The sequence below is a fragment of the Camelina sativa genome, chromosome 13 (assembly GCF_030686135.1).
Source record: "Camelina sativa cultivar CO46 ecotype springtype chromosome 13, ASM3068613v1".
Classification (NCBI taxonomy): Eukaryota; Viridiplantae; Streptophyta; class Magnoliopsida; order Brassicales; family Brassicaceae; genus Camelina; species Camelina sativa.
In genome coordinates, this window is record NC_141892.1 from 6,992,001 (window position 1) to 7,011,825 (window position 19,825).

Sequence of the window (19,825 nt, forward strand, 5' to 3'; positions counted from 1 at the left end):
CATATATTTAAAATTTTAAGTTTTATATTTATATAAATATTTATAAATGTTTATATATTATTAATCTAAATTAAAGAAATGTATTTTTACTAATTTTAGTTTATAATTTATTATTATTTATTTCTTCTAATATATATTTTTATATAATTTTACATATAATATCATATATAAAATGTTCATATTGTAAATGCCTAAACCACCTAAAAACGTTTAAAATTCCGACTAAGCGTTTTAGGCATTGGGTCACCGCCCACATACCGCCTAGCGCTTTCTTGAACACTGCTATTAAATACGGTGAATTTTATATGAATTCATTAATCTACAAAATTTGTTTGTTCTAGTGGAAAAACAAAATTCTTGCTGTTCTTCTTTGTGTTAAATTAATCATTTATTTAATCAATTCCATTTGTTTCGTTTTATAAAATGGATTTGATTTTCATTTAAAAAGCAATTAGGGTTTTATTTTATGATGCAGCTAGCGCCAAAAATTCTCTTGATCGTAAGCTTGGGTCCATTATAAAATTTTATTACCTTGCACACGAGAGTATACATTATATTGCAAAGAACAAACAAAAAGAAAAGTACACATCAAAGTAAATCAAATAAGACATGAAAAGGCTCGAATCAAACACATAACATATATAATTAATATTTTGGTCATTATTATACAACGGTTACTAATTCTTGACTTATGTGATCATATATATCTTATTAAGGAACATAAAAGAAGAGAAAGAAAGTAAAAAGCATTTAGTTGTCAAGCAAATATATAAAAAACCATGATAACGATGAGAAAGTCAAATGGGAATAGATCTAGAGACTTTGGGGTAGACATGTCTGGCTGGGTGACCCATGATACGGCGACCCTTGGCGTGTTTGAAGATATAAACTACCGCACCAACTGGCCACTCGATGATTCCGGTTATCAGAAAAGCCACGAACCCTAGTGTTGGTCCGACCACCTTGCACCGACAAGGGTTTTGCCTCGTTCCGCACTGAATACACGCTGGAAACGCCATCGTTGATTTTGAGTATGTAGTTTTTGGTACTACGATCGATGAGGAGTACACAAAGAGCTAACTATTTATATTATTGGAGAAAATCAGATTCAAGGAAAGAGAACTAGAAATGTGATTTGTTGAAGGTTATGAGAGACGGGTCTTTATAGAGATAAGTTTATTTAGTATCTTTCTTGTTTCCACGTAGTGTCATTGTGTTTTATATTGTAATGGTCATAGATATTTTTGGGTTTGATGTCGGCTTGTTACTACTTACTATTTAATTATTTTCTCTCAAGAGTTTTAAGTTTTTAAAGAGCTGTCAATAATAAGAAGATAGACACGTTTCGGGGCCAGCACAAAAGGTCACCAAACACGTGGCTTAACGTAATTGGAAATGAGTTGTGAAAACTCTCTTACGTTATAGGCTTGTTTTTAGAAGGTCAAATTATGACTATGTCGGCGTGGCACGATGACTATGCGTCTATGCTTAAGGTATTTGAAGTTTATGAGCATCTCTATGCATGTCATAGTATGACCAATCGATTAAGATTTAATTCCAATGATATATCAAAACCATTTTCAAGAAAAGTATGAAGATAGATGATAGATTTGTAGATATAATCTTCTTGTTTTCCTACATATTTGCTAATGCGCTCGCAACAAACCGGAATGATCGTTGGGCCTTGGGCTTTGAAGAGGGAGTACATAGAATCCAAATCAAACTGGATCAATTTAGCCAACAGAGAAAAACAGATCACAAAACATCTTGAGATTTGAGCAAGGAAATTAGCACAGTGATTTGTAACGAAACGTATTATTTTGTCAAAAAAAAAAAAAAATTATAAACTGAAATAATTAATAATAATTATAGTTCCGAAAAATTGTTAGAAAGAGATCAAAAAAAATCGAAACCGAATTCATAAATAATTAAACATGATCATAGTGACTTCTTATATATAATTAATTGGAAACCATCATAGTTTTAAACTCTTCAAAGTCCACAAAACCATCACCGTCTGCATCAACAGCTTGAACCATCGCAACACATTCTTCCATTGTATGCTTATCTCCTAAACGGTTCAACACAGCATGAATCTCACTCGCTGATATCTTCCCGTCACCATCCATATCATACAAATCAAAAGCCTGTTTCAGAAGAGTTTCTTCATTATCTTTTTTTTGCATCAAACCCGAAGCAAATTCCTCAGCGTCAATTTGACCATCACCATCCACGTCAAGCACTCTATACATGTCTTCAAGTTCTTCAGATGTTATTGAAGGAGTAAAAGCGCGTATCGCTTCGGCGAATTCGTCCCATGAGATTTTCCCATCTTTGTTCTTGTCAACTCTCTCAAAGACCTGTGCAACAGACATCGTTGTTGTTTTGAGTAAGGGATGATGATGATGTAGATATTATGAGAGGTTTTAAACAAAATAAATAAATGAATAATGATTTGATGGAAGATATCAAAAACCAAATCTATATTTATAGGAGAAATTCAACTATTGTTTAGATTCCTGCTAAGATTTGGTTTTGGAATGTGAAATCTAATTGCACTATGAATGGGTTTTATTAGACATTTATTTTATTTTTATTTTTATTTTTATTTTTATTGTAAATTGCAATTTATCTTTATAATAAATATCATTTTTTTTTCATCAATTCAACATGCTTTGTAATAATAAATTCTTTAAATATAATGCTTTAGTATAATAGTTTTATCTATAAATTGTAAAGATATTTTGTTAATTATATAAGGTACTTTGTATATCTTATTATATAAAGTTGGTTTCAATGTTACTCATTAACAAGATTTTGATACTTGTCAATTATATCAATAAAATGTTGACACATGTCAATTCTAGATTTATAAAAATATTTATATCAAATATGTAAATGTTATAAACCTATAATAAAAAGCAAATCTACACATAAATAACAAAAAAATATACTAATATATAAAAAAACATTTAAATTAATTTCTAATTTATTTAGAGAAGCTCTTTGCATATTGTAAGATAATCTCAAATTTATATGCAAAATCCTACTATATTAATTGAGAAGTACAAATATGAAACTAACAGTAACATTATCAAGTGTAAAAAATTACATTGGCATGTCATTGATCTTAAGCAAATGTTTAACTTTTCAATAAAGGTAAAAATGTAATTATCTAAAATTTATTAGACATTTTTTATTTAATTTTTGTAAATTGCATTTTATCTCTATAATAAATATCATTTTTTGTCATCAACTTGCTTTATGATAATAAATTCTTTAAATATAAATAATAAATATAATGCTTTAAAATAGTAGTTTTATCTATAAATTCATTAAATCGTAAAGACATTTTGTTATTATAGAAGGTACTTTGTATATATATCTTATTATATAAAGTTTAGTTACAAAGTCATTCCTGAAAAGCTTGGGATGTAAAATCAAAAGTTATTTGGTAATTATATATTTTGATTGTTAGTAACATTATATGTATGTACATACATAAATTTGGAAGAAAATGTTACACGTTGATACTCAGAATTAATTTTTTATAGAAAAAAGATATATAAGAAGCATGAAACCAGTCTTAACGAGGATTAGACATGGTAAGAAATACATAAAATTAAAGTTAAGTACCATAAACTGATAATTAACATAGACAAAGCACTGTTCAATTAAGATGTAAATTGCATTTTCGAATTAATTTTCAGGTAATCCGAGTACAGTTAAATACTTAAATACATTAGCTACTTGAATTTGTCTAAATTTTGTGTAAGACCAAGTCACATCCTAATTTTGCTAAGTTTAGTATTAACTTGGACCATTCTCGTTCAGTTATTATATAATCACTCCTCCAAAAGTTCCTAAGTAGAAGCACAACCTCAATTGTTTTTTTCACTCACAGATATATATACAATTTGATCTTTCCTTTTATTCCTCGACCAAAAAAGTGTTCAAAATTTTATTTACATCTTTAAAAACACACACTATATCATCAAGACAATATGGCTGATGCGACGGAGAAAGCCGAACACGACCGTATATTCAAGAAATTTGATGCTAACGGCGACGGTAAAATTTCAGCAGCCGAACTAGAAGAAGCTCTAAAGACACTTGGTTCGGTATCGCCTGATGACGTGAAGCGTATGATGGCTGAAATTGATACCGATGGTGATGGAAACATCTCGTATCAAGAATTCACTGATTTTGCAGCTGCAAATCGTGGACTTATGAAGGATGTTGCCAAAATTTTCTAAAATGTATTTGCCATATCCTTTTTCATTTGAAATGTCTGAATTTTTTTTTTATTGAGAGATTTGGTTCTAAGCATCGCAAAAATTTTCTTTTGTTATCGTAACTCTCGGTGAATTTTAATTTATATCCTAAAAATATCATGTAATGTGATGGGTGGTTTTGGATCATTGTTGAAAAGAGAACTATACAGTACAAGTTCGTTTAGTTTTTGTTAATACGTCAACAATGAATGGTTTGTCATAATTTGGTTTAGGCTTTTTTCATACATTATTTTTTGACTCATCGATGAGTCACCTCAAACTTTTTCCTAAAATGGACCTCACCGGAGAGACCAAAACCTATGCCTCCACCACACCGCCTCATCGATTGAAAATTGCTGTACCATTCATTATATTAATATATATAGGAGGTAATCGCAATTCACACATGGATTATTTTACAAATCATGTCATTCCATAAGAAATTGTAAGCTTAGAACTCTGTTTACTATTGAATTAACAGCTGATATATTAGCTGTTTTGGATCCTAGAACTCTGTCTTGCTTACCGCAGCCTAGGTTGTAGGGTTTGTGGTTGATAATTGATAAAGAAGAGATACTTTTGTTTACCATATATAAAAAAAAATGGTTAGGTTCAGTGATAGGCTAGTTGGGAATCACCTGGAGTAACTCATGCTTTTTAGCTGGAGTAGGTCTTTATATGAAGTTTTATCATAATTCAGTTGTGATTTATTTTACTTTGCTGCTGAGTCTTCCTTCACTCATACATAATACCATTTCCTTCTTTGGTTTAAACTCACATTTTCTTGGTTTTCACTTCTCCCCTCTCATTTGTCAATCCTACTTTTAACTTTGGTTTCACTTTTAACATTTTTATAATTCTATAGTTTTAGTTTAGCTTGTTTTTTTTTCCTTCCTTTAGTCAACACCTCTTTATGCTTTCATAGAAATCCAAAAATGACCCTGATATGTATCCAAGATTTGAACCTATTGAACACACTCTTACACATACAATAATACAGAAATTTCAGTAAGAATACCCCTATTAGAGAAATTTATGCTTTGAGAATTCTGACCTTATATTGTTTTTTTCAGGAACAAAGTCAGCATCAAAATGAAGCGGGTGCCATAGAGCCAATCATCACTTTTTTACAATCAGATAGTCCAACACTACAAGAGTATGCTGTTGCATCTTTGCTTACTCCTTCCACATCTCAAACCAAGAAGCCTATCATCGGTGCTTAGAGATTGTTCGGGGTTTAAGTAAGTTTTAACCTATTCATATATTGAAGTGTTGTACGCGAAAAATCAAGAAATGATAAGACTGAAGATGTTCCAAGAGTTGTACTGTATACATATTGAAACATCGCATGTTTTAAGTGAGTTTTAGAGAATGTGATGCTGGTCCAACTTTTGTTGGAGTAAGCTTGACGCACAAGCAAGTCTAAAGAGATTAGAATTGGAAGCTTAGGAAGTTGTGAGAAATAAGGAAATTGTCTTTCCAGAGAGATTAGCAAAGTGAGGTTAAGAAGTTCCTTATAAATAGAGATGTCGGGTTGTGACTTCCTATTATTCAAGACTTGAGAATTTGCGAGCTTTAGGTTTTCGAGGTATTTTTCCTAAAGTAATAAAGAAAGTTCTTTTGAGATTGTGTTATTTTTTTTTTTTGAATCTTAGATTTGGTATCAGAGCTTCTCGATCTCCTAGGGAGCGATGTCCGAAGGTACATTAGTTGCAGCTACGCCGAAAGAAGCCGCAGGATCTACATCTATTCAATGTCCTATGCTTAACTCTACAAATTACACCATTTGGGCATTGAGGATGAAGATCGCCTTAAAGGTTCACAAGGTTTGGGAGGCAATTGAACCTGAAACAGCAAAAACCGACGAGGACAAGAATAACATGGCTATGGCTCTACTGTTTCAGTTCATACCCGAGGCTCTAGTTCTGCAAATTGGTGATCTGGATACGGCGAAAAAGATTTGGGACGCCATTAAATCGAGACATGTTGGGGAAGAACGTGTTAAAGAAGCACGTCTACAAACACTTATGGCCGCTTTCGAGAGACTTAAGATGCAAGATACAGAGAAAATTGATGAGTTTGCAGGAAAGATGTCCGAGATAGCCTCAAAGTCCGCTTCGCTTGGTGTAGTGATTGAAGAAGCCAAGATGGTTAAGAAATTTCTTAACTGTCTTCCTCCCAAGAAGTTCATCAGCATAGTGGCATCTTTAGAACATGTGTTAGACCTTAATACCACTACTTTTGGAGACATCATCGGACGTCTCAAGGCTTACGAAGAGAGAATCGGTGAAGTAGGTGATGTGCAAGAGGATCAATCTAAACTCATGTATGCAAAGATGGAAACACAAAACTACAGTCGCGAGTATACAAGCAATTTTCGGAACAGAGGACGTGGAGGTCGCTTCTACAGAGGGAGAGGCAGAGGACGAAGCAATGGACAAAGAGATGCGTCCCGCATCACGTGTTTCAGATGTGACAAACAAGGTCACTTTGCTTTCGATTGCCCTAATCGTCTATTAAAATTACAAGAAGCTCAAGTTCTGGATGTCACGAATACGCAAGATGCTGATGAACTCATGATGCATGAGGTAGTCTTTCTAAATGAAAAACGTTGTATTCCTAGTAAGTTTGAAACCAACACAGGAAAGAACAACGTCTGGTATCTTGACAATGGTGCCAGTAATCACATGACAGGTGATAGAAGATATTTTGAGAAGATAGATGAGTCTGTTACCGGGAAGGTAAGGTTTGGTGATGATTCTCTAGTTGATATAAAAGGAAAATGATCCATTTCACTCGTTGATATGAATGGGGAGTTGAGAGTAATGTCAGATGTGTACTATATTCCGGATTTAAAGAGTAACATAATCAGTTTGGGACAAGCAATAGAAGCTGGCTGCGACATCATGCTAAGGGGTGGTTACTTGACAATGCGCGATGCTCAAGGTAAACTACTTGCAAAGGCTCCAAGGTCAAAAAACAAGCTCTAAAAGATTTGTATGGACTTTCACAACAATGCTTATTTGAACCTATCATCTATCAGCGAATCCAGTCGATGGCATGCTCGTTTTGGGCATATACATCTCGAAACTATTAAGTCTATGAAGCAGAGAGATCTCGTTCAAGGACTCCCACAAGTAGTGTTTGAGAAGGAAATTTGCAGTTCGTGTCTTCTTGGGAAACAAACGAGACAGACATTCCCACAGGCCACCACATACAGAGCCTCTTCAGTTCTCGAATTGGTCCATGGTGATCTTTGCGGACCAATAACACCAAGTACAGCTGCTGGAAATCGTTTTATCTTTGTTCTTATTGACGATCACTCGCGTTATATGTGGATCACGCTGTTGAAAGAAAAAAGTTCTGCATTTCAGAAGTTCAAGATTTTTAAGAACCGAGTTGAACAAGAATCAGGGGCTCGAATCAAAACCTTTAGAACTGATAGAGGTGGTGAATTTGTCTCACAAGAATTCAATGAGTACTGTGCGAATACCGGAATCCAGAGACACCTTACTGCACCTTATACACCACAACAGAATGGTGTTGTGGAACGAAGGAACATAACGATGATGGAGATGACAAGAAGCATTCTAAATCATATGAAAGTTCCAAATTACCTTTGAGGAGAAGCAGTGAGACACTCTACATATTTATTAAACCGGGTTGTAACAAGGGCGTTAACAGACAAAACACCATATGAAGGTTACAAGAAACAGAAACCTCGTATCGATCATCTAAGGATCTTTGGCTGCATTAGCTATACGAAGGTTGATCAACATCTACTTAAGAAGCTTGCTGATCGATCCAGAATGTTAGTCCATTTGGGGATAGAACCGGGTTCTAATGCATATAGACTTTATGATCCACAAACTAGGAAAATTGTTGTAAGCAGAGATGTGGTCTTTGATGAGAGTAAGGGTTGGAATTGGAGGAAAAATGCAGAGCAAGATGGTGAGAAAAGTTTTAACATCACACTTGGTGACTTTGGAAATCATGGTATCATGTCTGGAGAAGCGATAACTAATAACAACCCTGAACCTGGTGAAGACACTTATGGTGGTAATGAAGTAGACAGAGACGGAACAAGGATCAACGAGCACACACCAGAAATCATAGAAGAGGAGACTGCAGAACACGAAGAGGAAGATGATGTTGTGGAGAATAATCCACCTGTTTTAAGAAGAAGCGAGAGACAAAGCAACACCCCTAAGTATCTTGGAGATTATGTTTTGCTTGCTGAGGAAGAAGGAGATACACTTCTCTTGTGTTTGAACAACGAACCAAGAAGTTTTAATGAAGCCAGAGAATCAAATAAGTGGATAGATGCATGCAACGAAGAGGTTAAGTCAATTGAAAAATTGCACACTTGGGATTTAGTTGATCTACCTATTGGGATAAAGCCAATTGGACTCAAATGGGTTTTTCAGCTGAAGAGAAATTCCGATGGTAGCATCAACAAGTATAAGGCACGACTTGTTGCTAAGGGCTATTAGCCGGTAAAACTCGATTGGTGAAGTGAAGAAAACCGTAGCAGCGGGAGATCACTTTGGAGATCGGAGGGTTGGTCAAAAGTTTCATTTATTGTAAAAGTGCGAGATTGTCGGATCTTGATTGATATGGCATTAAACGTAATAACTGTATAAATAGGGGAGGAAAATATTGTAAGGGGGAGAGAAATTTTAAGCAAGATAATTACACTCAATTCTGTTCACTGAACTTTCGATTACTAAATTCAGTTCGGAACTATCACAGTAGTAAGTCCCTTCGTCCACAAAACACTTCGGAAGGAGAACCTAGTTCTCGGTTCTCACATTTGGCGTTAGAAGGAGGGTGGTTATTACCTATACTCTCAATAGTTCCGACTTCTGTCATATTCCACGTTACCATGGCTCACGAATCCTCCCCACAGGTAACTCTAGAAACAATACAAAAGTTATTGCAGGATCTGGCGGAGAAATCAGAGCGCCAGCAAGCAGCCTCCACCGCTTTGTCCGATCGTTTCAACGACTTGGAAGGGCAAGTGTCAACCCGGTTGGAAACGATCGCCGCTTCGATCGCCAATCTCACGACCTCGCACCGCGCATAGGCCGACCGTGTTGACCTCCTTTCCTCCAAACAAAATCCGCGGTGGCGAATCCTAGATTTCGCTGGCACCAATCAGCCACTAGCTCCGCAACAGGACACCCCAGGGGATATTCTCCTACCCCCAACTGCCTCTCAGGTAGCACCATCACATCTTGCAGACAATCGCACCCGGGTGCGAGTCGAAGTTGCTGGCTCTTCAGAAGTCCCAGTTCGGACCCCTCCGCCTGTGGGGGGGAGGGGGAATCTCCTTCCAGGGAATTCAACTCCGAGCTACGTTTCCAATCCCGAGATCCACCGTATGCAGGATGAGATCTGGGACATGCGCTCCATGGTGCACAATGCTACAACTTCGGCACCAGATATTTCTCGAGTATTGAGGAATCTAAGCGAACCTTGTTCTCTGCCCAGATAGCTAGAGTTCGTGTTAAGGATACATGAAAGATAACTTTCTCGAGCTACGAAGGAAAAGGAGATCCGACGGTTCACCTTAAAGGTTTCCTGCTCACTGCCAGCCATGTTAATCTTCAGCCTCACGAAGATGATGCTGGGTACTGTAAGCTGTTCGCAGAAACGTTCTTTGTCAAGCAATATTCAGGTTTGATTGAAACGGCTAAAACAAATGCTCAACTTTGGAACCTAAGCCACGCAGCTGGGGAATCGCTTCGTTCTTACATAACCAAGTTCAAGGAAATTCAAGTCAAGATCCCGGGGCTCTCGAACTCAACTGCCCTAGCCGCTATAAAAAATGGCCTCTGGCATGAATCTCGCTTCCGCGAGGAGTTAACCGTAAACCAGTTCACCACAATTCAGGATGCCTAGCAACGTGCTTCGAACTGGATAATTGCGGAGGTAGAAAAAGCAGCGGTCGCTCAGAAGCATAAAGCCACGTGCAAACCGAGGTTTGAGGCACCGTCACCAGTTAAGAAAACATCACCCGTGATCGCAAAGTCTGGATTCGGAACCTTTCCAAGAGGATCCCCGTCTAAGCCACCATACTCACCGCACGCCAAAAGCGGATTCCTGCCAAGCAACAAGTGGGTTCGGGATGAAAATGCCTATTTCGAGCTCCATAAAACAAGCGGGTATTCAACCCGAGACTGTAAAAATTTAATGCATCTTCTTGCAGAGAAGTTCGGTGAAATGCCGAATGTGTCGATCGATGAACTTGACCAAAAGGCGACGTCCGGGTTGGACGATGATGCTCCACCTTCAAAGAAGCCGAAGCAAGCGGACGGTGATGCAGAACCAAAGAAAAGAATAAATGTCATTTTGGGTGGATCACGTTTATTCCGCAACTCGATAACAGCAATTAAAGATCACCAACGAAAGCTGGTCACCCAAATGGATAAAGCTCGCCACAATGATCTACCCGAGATCACCTTCTCGGAGAAGCAAACGGAAGACCTGAGCACCCCGCATGACGATTCCCTGGTCATAACACTTGACGCAGCGAATCACGAAATATGTCGAATCCTGGTTGATACTGAGAGTTCGGTGGATCTAATTTTCCTAGAGACCCTTACTAGGATGGGCATTGGCAAGGAGCACATCACAGGACCTCCTTCACCCCTAGTCTCATTCACGAGCGAGACGTCAATGTCCCTAGGAATGATCAATCTCTCCGTTTCTGCTTAAGGTGTAGCTAAAATGGTGGAGTTCACGGTGTTTGACCGACCTGCGGCTTATAACGTGATAATGGGAACATCGTGGCTTTTCTAAATGAAGGCAGTTCCCTCGACGTACCATCGGATATTCTAGGAAGTCAAAGGGTGGCGAGAAGCTGCTACCTTGCAAGTCACAAACTGCTGATCCAATAGCAACCACAGCTTGAGGTCGCCAAGAATCCAGTTCGAAAGCAGCTTACTGGCGACCTCAATGAGCTCATATTTATTAACGCGTAGTTTCCAGATCAAGGAATCAAGATAGGAGCAGAACTAGGAGTCGAACTGCGATCCGAATTGGTTTCTTTCATTAAGGAACACATGACGACTTTTGCATGGTCAGTCGAAGAGATAACCGGAATCAGCCCGGACATTATTTTGCACGAGCTATATGTGGATCCGACCTTTTGTCCGGTAAAACAAAAGGGCAGAAAGCAGGGCCCCAAACGAGCCGAAGTTGTCAATTCGGAGGTAGACAGATTGCTCAAAGCAAATCAAATTCGCAAAGTAAATACCGGGAATGGCCGGCGAATACTGTGCTAGCGACAAAGAAAAACGGCAAGTCGCGGGTCTGTGTTGACTTCACCGACTTAAATAAGGCGTGCCTAAAAGATATTTTTCCTCTCCCACATATTGACAGGCTAGTAGAATCAACTTCCGGGCACGAGCTCATGTCCTTCTTGGACGCCTTCTCTGGTTATAACCAAATTCTCATGCATCCAGACGACCAAGAGAAAACAGCTTTCATCACGGACCGCGGAATTTCGAGAAGTAGCTCGGGAAAACCATAGAGGTCTACATCGATGATATGCTGGTGAGATCAGTAGAATCTGGCTCACATTCACAGTTGCGTCAGGAGAATTCCTGGGATATATCGTAACGGAACAGGGTATAGAGGCGAACCCGAGGCAAATCAATGCGTTTCTATCCATGAGTTCCCCCAGGACCTTAAGAGAGGTTCACCGCCTTAACGGGCGCATCGCTGCACTCAACCGTTTCATCTCGCGGTCTACCAACAAGTGCCTCCCTTTCTACCAGGTTCTGAAGAAAGGGGGGGAGGCATTTCATTTGGGCAAGAAGTTCGAAGAAGCCTTCTCCCAGCTAAAGACTTATCTGTCCGAACCACCAGTTCCGACAAAACCAGAATTCAGGAAAACTTTGTTTCTGTACGTTGCTGTCTCAAAAAGCGCAGTAAGTGGAGTCTTAGTGCGGGAAGAAAGGAGGGAGCAAAGGCCCATCTTCTATGTTAGTAAATCGTTCACGGGAGCTGAGTCCAGGTATCCGTTGATGGAAAAATTGGCCTTGGCCGTGGTGGTCTCGGCAAGAAAACTGAGGCCATATTTTCAGTCTCAGTCAATCGTCGTCTTAACGACACAACCACTACGCACGATACTTCATAGTCCTAGTCAGTCTGGAAGGCTAGCCAAATGGTCAGTAGAACTAAGCGAGTACGATATCGAGTTTCGAACTCGGACTTGTGCCAAGGCGCAAGTGCTAGCAGATTTTCTCATCGAATTGCCACTCGCCATTTTGGTTGAGGATAGCGTCGAAGGACCATGGAGTTTGTACGTAGATGGAGCTTCTTCAAAGACCGGCGCGGGAATCGGTGTTTGCCTCAGTTCACCTATAGGTGAAATGATCGAGCAGTCATTCCTAGCCGGACTACGCCTTGCAGTGGGGATTGGCGTTAGGAATCTCAGAGCGTTTTGTGACTCACAGCTGGTTGCGAGTCAGTTTTCTAGAGAATACGAGGCAATGGACGGGCGAATGGAAGCTTACCTGGCTGCGGCTCGAGAGTTAGCGTTGAAGTTCGACGACTTTGAGGTCACAAAGATTCCGCGAAGCGAGAACTCCGCAGCATATGCTCTAGCTTCATTGGCTTCAGCTTCGGACCCCACGGTAACTAGAGTTATCCCAGTGGAAGTTATAGAGTATCCAAGCATACGCTTGGAAGGTTCGAGCGTTGTAACCCGGGCAATGAGGAAATGGGAAGCAGAGGAAGCAGCTCGTGCTCCTCCATCTGGAGTGACCTCTGGAACTCCGACCCCAATACCGGAAACCACTCCCTCACTCCTTGAGGAGACGAACGCTGACGCTGCAGCTCGCGCACCGGCGCAGCCTATGTTTCCTAGCCGCGAACTGCCCGTCGTTATACGCTAGTCCGTGGGCAATACGACCACTGATAATCAGGGGGCAGATGATTGGCGGACTCCGATATTGAATTATCTGGAGAAAGGTGATCTCCCTGCTGATAAGTGGGCTGCGAGGAAGCTAAAGATCATCAGTGCTCGATATTGCGTTTACGATCAAGGACTCATGCGTCGTAGCATCGATGGTCCTTACCTAACATGCATTGTTGGTAAAGAGTCCGCAACATTGATGCGAGCCATTCATGACAGGCCCAATGGGAACCACTCTTGTGGTCGCACTTTAGCTTTCAAAATCAAGAGACAACGATATTTCTGGCCAACAATGCTCGCTGATTGTGAGGAATACCGCCGAACTTGCGAGAAATGCCAGAAACATGCTCCGACAATTCATCAGCCTACTGAGCTCCTGTCGTTTGTGTCCGCACCTTACCCATTTATGAGGTAGTCTATGGATATTATTGGGCCCTTACATCGGGGTCCGTGGGGACTGCAGTACGTGTTAGCCCTTACCAATTACTTCTCCAAATGGGTAGAAGCAGCGGCATATGCGGCTGTGACTCGGGAGCAAGTGGAACAGTTCATGTTAAAAAGTATAATCTATCGATACGGCGTTCCGTATGAGATCGTGACAGATAACGGTCCGCAATTTATCTCCTTGCAGTTTGAGACTTTTTGTGCAAAATGGGGAATACGACTTAGCAGAGGCTATGAACAAGGTCATTCTCGCTAATTTGAAGAAACGGCTGGACTCCCGTAAAGGATGTTGGCCGGACGAATTACAAGGCGTACTTTGAGCAATCCGAACTACACCTCGCCGGACTACCAACGAAACCCCCATTTCTTTGGTCTACGGGGTTCACGCTGTAGTCCTAGCTGACATAGAAGTACCCAGAGTCTTCGCGCTGCAGAAAATGAAGAGTTTTTACAGGACACTCTTGATGTCATAAATGAGAGACGAGATCGGGCCTTGGTTTGGATGCAAAACTACCAAAATACCGTAGCCCATTATTACAATTCCAAAGTCCGAGGTAGGCCCTTGGCGGTTGGCGATATGGTGCTTGGGAAGGTCTACGAAAACACCGAAGAGGAAAGCGCGGGAAAACTAGGAATCAACTGGGAAGGACCGTACAAGATCACTAGCGAAATCCGAAATGGTTTTTATCGGCTGGAAGACTCGGATGGAAAACCGGTACCGAGGTCCTGGAATTCCCTGCACCTGAAATGATTTTATACTTAGTCTAGTTTCTGCTATGTATCGAACTACGACTGGCTTGATCCTGTAAAGGGTACGTAGGCAACCCACTTCGGGTCCAGCTATTTATATCAAATAAAAACAAAGTTCTGTTCAAACTTGCTGTTACGAATATTCGTCCTCGAAAGTAGAGGTCCTACTTCATTAAAGTCATTTAAACCGAAGTCCCACTTCAAAAACTCCCACTAAAAACCGGAGTCTTACTCCGTAACCCCCTCTTAAGAGCCAAAGTCTTAGTTCACAAACTTTTATCGAGACTCGAAGTTTCCCCTTATAAAAGTTAACAAAAAAAAAACAGAGTTTTACTTCGTTAAAAGTCAAGAAACCGGGGTTCAACTCCGTAACCCTTTCTTAAAAGCAAAGTCTTACTTCGTAAAGTTTTATTGAAGACTCGGAGTCTCACTTTACAAATTTTTTTTTATCAAAAAATAGAAATTTTACTTCGTTAAAGCTATCTAAACCGAAGTCTTGCTTCGTTAAAAGCATTTAAACCGGAGTCTCACTCCGTAGGATTTTATCAGAAACTAAAGTTCACTTCGCAATACTACTTCGTGATAGCGAATACACAGTTGTTTTTCACAAATTGAAGACCACTTCGTACTTCTCTTAAAGTCCGAAGTCTTATTGCATACTTTCTAAAGATTACTTGAAGTTAGTATCCTAAGTCTTTGTAAATCGAGGTCCACTTCTTGGAAGACTTAGTGAGCAAAAAGCAATTAAACTGAATTTAAAATAGAATATTTTTAGCCCGGGGCGGTTACTTCGACCAAAAACCCCGTGCAAAGTCTAGCAAAGCGAAAAGAAAATAAACAAAAGGGGGACAACTCGTGCGAAAACAACCCCGAAATAGGTTTACGGCTTGTCTAAAGCAGGGACATGGTCAGACGGGGTAACTTCATTTACTTCGGGAGGAGCCACATTCACCTCGGCGATCCCCGCCTCCGCGGCCAGCTCGGCAGTGTTGCTCCAGATGAGGTCCAGTTCCTGGTTCGACAGTTGTCCGAAGTTAGTCCCGGATTCATCAAGGGTGATGCTCAGGGGGGGTTCTTTGCATAGAAGTTCGGGCGAATCCACCAATAGGTCAGAAAATGCAGAAACGTCAAAGTCACAGATGGTTACCGTCGCGACTTCACCTTCAGCCTTCTCCTCATCAGCCCGCAGGATCCCGAGCTCCTCCTCGATGTCCTGAATTTCCCCTCGAGAAATTTCCTCGATAAGCATCCAGTTGGCTTTAATCTCAGCAGCTTGGATTTGGGCGGGGGCCAACCTCTCCCTATTCTCGAGGTGTACCTTCACTTCCTCGATGAGCGGGCGCAGAGTTCGCCTCATTGCTTGGCTATCTTCCCTCCGTGCCTTTTCCATCTTGCAACTGTTGCCGGCCTCCAAAAGCTGGTTGCGGATCTCAATCTCATGCAACCTATTCTTGGCAATTTTCTCGTTCTCTGCGGCCTCGAAGTAGAGCTCGCCAGCTTTCTTTAGCTTTTCTCGAAGGTCTTCGTTGGTTATCCCGAGGTCCAGCACCTCGGCCTCGGCCTTCTTTATACGAGCTCGAATCTGCTCGGCCTTCTCTACAGTCTTAGCATTGATGGCATCCAACCGGTAAATTCCACTACTTGGGTCTCAAGGTTGGCCACCTTCTGCTGAAGTGCAGTCATTTCGGAGGTTGAGGGGATGCGAACAGCTGCTCCTCATAGGATGCCACCGAGTTGTTGAACTCGATCATCACCTGTTAGAATAGTTCCGTTAGTTGGAGGACACAAAAATTAGACACGTAAGCATCTGACGTTAATTACTAACCTCTCCAATTTTATCTGCGAACCGAAAGAAGTTTCCCCTGTTGATCTCAGACATGTCAGCAAAACCGGGGACGCGAACTCCGGGATGAGTATAGTTTTGCATCAGGTGCGCTGTAGAGGCGGGAAGAGCTGCACAAAGTGGTCAAATTTTTCCAACTAAAAAAAAAAAAACAAATCGTTACAAAAATCTAGCATTCCTAAGTCCCACTTACCGCGAGGTGAGTGACGCTGCTCTTTCGGGGGGGGGGGGCGCTTGGAGAAAGAACTTCCGAGCTCCTTTGTTCCGGAGGGATCCTTGGACGACTTCCGAGTCGGAGGTGCTCCATCTTTCAAGTCGGACTCCTTAATAGGAGTTTCCCTAGACCTCCTCTTAGTTAGAGAGGCTCCATCTTTCGAGCCGGATTTACTCCGCTTTTCTCCAAAGGAGCTGCTCCGAGTCTGCTTTTCCCCTGAAGAGCCAGTTCGAGCTCGGGTTTTCTCACGCGAAGTGGAAGAAGATTCCAGCTCCTTTCTCTTCTTCGACTGCTCGGTTTTGTGTGAACTTCCCTTAACTTGTTCGCCTCCAAGGGCCAGGGAACCCACTCCCTCCTGAGGTTCATCACTTGAGTCCGCGATGACGATCACAGAGGGTTTAGAGGGCATCAGTGGAGGAACGAAAATTTCACTTATCTCGGGGGCTGGCAAGTTAGTACTCTTGGCGAAGATGCGGGCTTTTCCCATAGCAAGAGCAACGGACACCTGCCTTTTCGCTTCCTTCTCAGCGTTCTCGAGCTCTTTCTTAAGAGCTATTTCTTCCTGGTAGCCCATGGAAGCAGTGTCAAGGATTCGGGGAGGGGAAGATCGGACAAGGGATCATCTCTTGTATCTGACTCCGGATTCTCTGATCCGCTCGCACGAAAAGGAGTCCCAAGCAATTTGCCCTTCACTGCAGAACCGGGAAAAGAACTCTGTGAAGGTCGGAGAAAGTTGGCCGCGTTCAAAGTGAGCTGAAATCAAAATAACAGAGTGATGTGATCATGAGACCATCCGAGACGACCCTTGAGTCTTGCTCACCACGAACGAAGTCAAAGGTTAACTCTTCCAGCCAAACTACTATTTGGGATACATTCTTACCTTATCTAGAGCATATCTCGAGGTGGAATCAGTCCAATAAGAGTTCAGATGAAAAAATTATTCATTTTACAACTAAGGTGAACTCATGGCTACGCGATTTGGACCTACGAGTATTCAAAGGAGGATTCCGACCAATTCAAAAAGATTCAAGGTAAGAACCAAAATGTTCTGGAATCTTGATCCATCCTAGAATCACTGAGAATTGGAAGCACATTCAAAGCAATTCATACTTGAAAGATATGGATATTTCAAATCAGTGGATCTGACCCAGTCCCAGTTTCGCGTCTGAGCCAAAGATCGTGTTACACAGACTAACTCAGCATCAATTTCGACACGAAATCGGTTGGAGGATATTAATGGATCTCTTATGTTTCCAACAAGCCCAAGAACACAAGATCTGGCCAACAAACCATAAAGTTAAGCTTCATTTGCCAAAGGAGGTCAACCTAGTTCTTCACATGAAGAATTTTAGGTCCAGTTGGTTTAGGTACTTCCAGAATTATGTTTGGCAACCAGGAGGTGTTTCTACTAAGCCCAATGTGAAGAAATGGTACAACTCATGTTGTTTCTCATCAGCAAGTTGGACCAAAGAGTCAAAGAGAGAAAAGATCAAAGAAACCCTTAATGGGTCAGTTCAAGAGCTTATGGATAAATAGAGCATGGGAGATACTATTGGGGATGATACATATCAAGTCCAGCCCACTTTGAGCCTAATTCAAGTTCAAGAAAGCTCAAAATAATCACTTTATTTTGTGGTCAAAGAGGGATGACGAAAATGGAGTTCAACTCACCTTGGAAAAGACACTTTGGGAAGACAAACTTCAAAGAGTTGAATTTTCATTCAACTATCTATCTTTATTGTGTTTTAGTTTCAAGAATAATATTTGGCTTTGTGACCAAATTTTTTATCTCTATATAAACTCATGTAATCTCATTTGAGAATAATCAACCAATTTTCCTTTTCATTTTAGAGTTTATCTCTTTGTTCTTTGTCTAGAACGTTTCTTTGTTTCTTGGTGTGTAATATCCAAGCAACAGCCTCCTTTTGCTGGACTAGTGTGTCATATCTAGCAGTGATTGGAGTTGGAAATATCAGCAGCCTTCCGCAACTGTTGTGCGACCCCTCAATCCATCAAATCTCCCTTGTTGCACTTTGCACCTTGGCGAGTTTCTATCCTTTTTAATCCGGCTGAGTGATCCTAGAATTTTGGGCGTATCACAGAGGTAAGGCGAAAAGATTAGTTAAGTCTAAGCAGACTGCTCTACGCTACCAATTTTCGAAATCCACTTTGAAACGAACAAGCCCGTGAGATGCCTGAAAGTGAGCTCGTTGACGGGGAAGAAGAAAAATGACTTTCGCCATTTCTCATCTTTCTCCGGAAGGTCATCAAAAACCTTGAGTCCAGAGAGCGGACTCACATAGAGGGTGACTTTGGTATGCCCTATCTTCGCGGTGTAGATGTGAAGAAAGTCAGCCAGGGACAACGAATAGTTGTATTCCTCGGCTAGGGTTTGAAGGCAAAGAACAGTCCGAACAAAGTTCGGACACATCTGGGGGAGAGCGAACCCCAGGTCGAACATCATCCGTACAATGAGCTCGGAAAGCGGGAAAGATAATCCGCAAGCGGAGAAGAAACTCTCGAACGCGCAACAGTAGCCAACAACACGATTCTCCGGGGATTCATGCGCCTCCAGAAACCGAATCTCGATCTCCGAGGGGATTCCGCAAGATTCCCTAACCACCGCCATGTTGCCGTTCGGCAGTAGATGAGGGCCTAAGATTCCAAAAGATTCGACAGTAGATGAGGGCCAAAGATGCCCGCAATAAGTTGTTTCATGGTTTTACCCATCGAGGATTTCAGGGGAGACATGGTGAGCGAGAGAATACGAAGGAGAACGGTAGACTGGTGAGAGGAACACTAAGAATTTTCCGGCGAACAACAGAGAGCAGAAAGAAATCGATTGAACAAAAAACTAATTCTGAAAATAATAAGAGAGAAGAGGAGATGGCTACCTTTATACGCAGGGTTGCAATGATTACCTGGGAAAGTGAAGAGTCCCGGTTCATGCTTCTCCCTCTTATAGGATGTCGTGCCGAATGGTGGGTCCAATGCGTGTTCGGGGAAGGAAAATTTCATCATTACCTCGATCAAATCACGGGACACGGAGTATATTTACTTTCCCGAAACGGGTGAGAGGAGATCAAAAGTCTTCCGAACTGATCAGTTCGAAGGACTTGGGGGGCAACTGTTGGTACAAAGATTAATCACCTCGGATCATCGGCCTTTGCCCATGATCAGCAAGCAATTTGGGTCGAGGTGTGCGAGAACGATCAGCCCATAAAACTCGATTGGTGAAGTGAAGAAAACCGTAACGACGGAAGATCACTTTGGAGATCGGAGGGTTGGTCAAAGGTTTCATTTATTGTAAAAGTGCGAGATTGTCGGATCTTGATTGATATGACATTAAACGTAATAACTGTATAACTGACATT

The 19,825-nt window shown here is 41.1% G+C and overlaps 4 protein-coding genes and 1 pseudogene across 5 annotated transcripts; 3 read left to right on the forward strand and 2 right to left on the reverse strand.

The window, feature by feature from the left end:
- Positions 1 to 505: 505 nt before the first annotated feature.
- On the reverse strand, positions 506 to 1,193 carry LOC104735787 (uncharacterized). Its single transcript, XM_010455643.3, has one exon. It carries the CDS (start codon positions 1,017 to 1,019, stop codon positions 798 to 800), a length of 222 nt encoding a protein of 73 aa, XP_010453945.1. The 5' UTR covers positions 1,020 to 1,193; the 3' UTR covers positions 506 to 797.
- A 625-nt stretch (positions 1,194 to 1,818) lies between these two features.
- Positions 1,819 to 2,574, reverse strand: LOC104735788 (putative calcium-binding protein CML32 pseudogene; annotated as a pseudogene). Its single transcript, XR_015577962.1, has one exon. The product of XR_015577962.1 is annotated as a putative calcium-binding protein CML32 pseudogene (transcript).
- Positions 2,575 to 3,516: 942 nt separating this feature from the next.
- On the forward strand, positions 3,517 to 4,469 carry LOC104735789 (putative calcium-binding protein CML29). The gene has a single exon (XM_010455645.2). The coding sequence runs from the start codon at positions 4,005 to 4,007 to the stop codon at positions 4,254 to 4,256; it is 252 nt and encodes an 83-aa protein (XP_010453947.1). The 5' UTR covers positions 3,517 to 4,004; the 3' UTR covers positions 4,257 to 4,469.
- A 6,872-nt stretch (positions 4,470 to 11,341) lies between these two features.
- LOC104738020 (uncharacterized) lies at positions 11,342 to 13,615 on the forward strand. Its single transcript, XM_087480546.1, has 4 exons — positions 11,342 to 11,491; positions 11,661 to 11,716; positions 11,845 to 13,165; positions 13,211 to 13,615. The coding sequence occupies exons 1-4, from the start codon at positions 11,342 to 11,344 to the stop codon at positions 13,613 to 13,615; spliced, it is 1,932 nt and encodes a 643-aa protein (XP_087336672.1).
- Positions 13,616 to 13,618: 3 nt separating this feature from the next.
- On the forward strand, positions 13,619 to 14,395 carry LOC147929268 (uncharacterized). Its single transcript, XM_087480547.1, has 2 exons — positions 13,619 to 13,886; positions 14,079 to 14,395. The coding sequence occupies exons 1-2, from the start codon at positions 13,619 to 13,621 to the stop codon at positions 14,393 to 14,395; spliced, it is 585 nt and encodes a 194-aa protein (XP_087336673.1).
- The last annotated feature ends 5,430 nt before the right edge of the window (positions 14,396 to 19,825 follow it).

Bases quoted from the DNA above. Each gene is read 5' to 3' on its own strand.
- LOC104735789 (XM_010455645.2), top strand. From the start codon at position 4,005: ATGGCTGATGCGACGGAGAAAGCCGAACACGACCGTATATTCAAGAAA.
- LOC147929268 (XM_087480547.1), top strand. From the start codon at position 13,619: ATGGATATTATTGGGCCCTTACATCGGGGTCCGTGGGGACTGCAGTAC. The intron at 13,887-14,078 runs GTCATTCTCGCT...TTCGCGCTGCAG, and splicing joins TAGCAGAGGCTATGAACAAG to AAAATGAAGAGTTTTTACAG.
- LOC104738020 (XM_087480546.1), top strand. From the start codon at position 11,342: ATGACGACTTTTGCATGGTCAGTCGAAGAGATAACCGGAATCAGCCCG. The intron at 11,492-11,660 runs GTAGACAGATTG...ACATATTGACAG, and splicing joins CCGAAGTTGTCAATTCGGAG to GCTAGTAGAATCAACTTCCG. The intron at 11,717-11,844 runs GTTATAACCAAA...TGGTGAGATCAG, and splicing joins CTTCTTGGACGCCTTCTCTG to TAGAATCTGGCTCACATTCA.
- LOC104735787 (XM_010455643.3), bottom strand. From the start codon at position 1,019: ATGGCGTTTCCAGCGTGTATTCAGTGCGGAACGAGGCAAAACCCTTGT.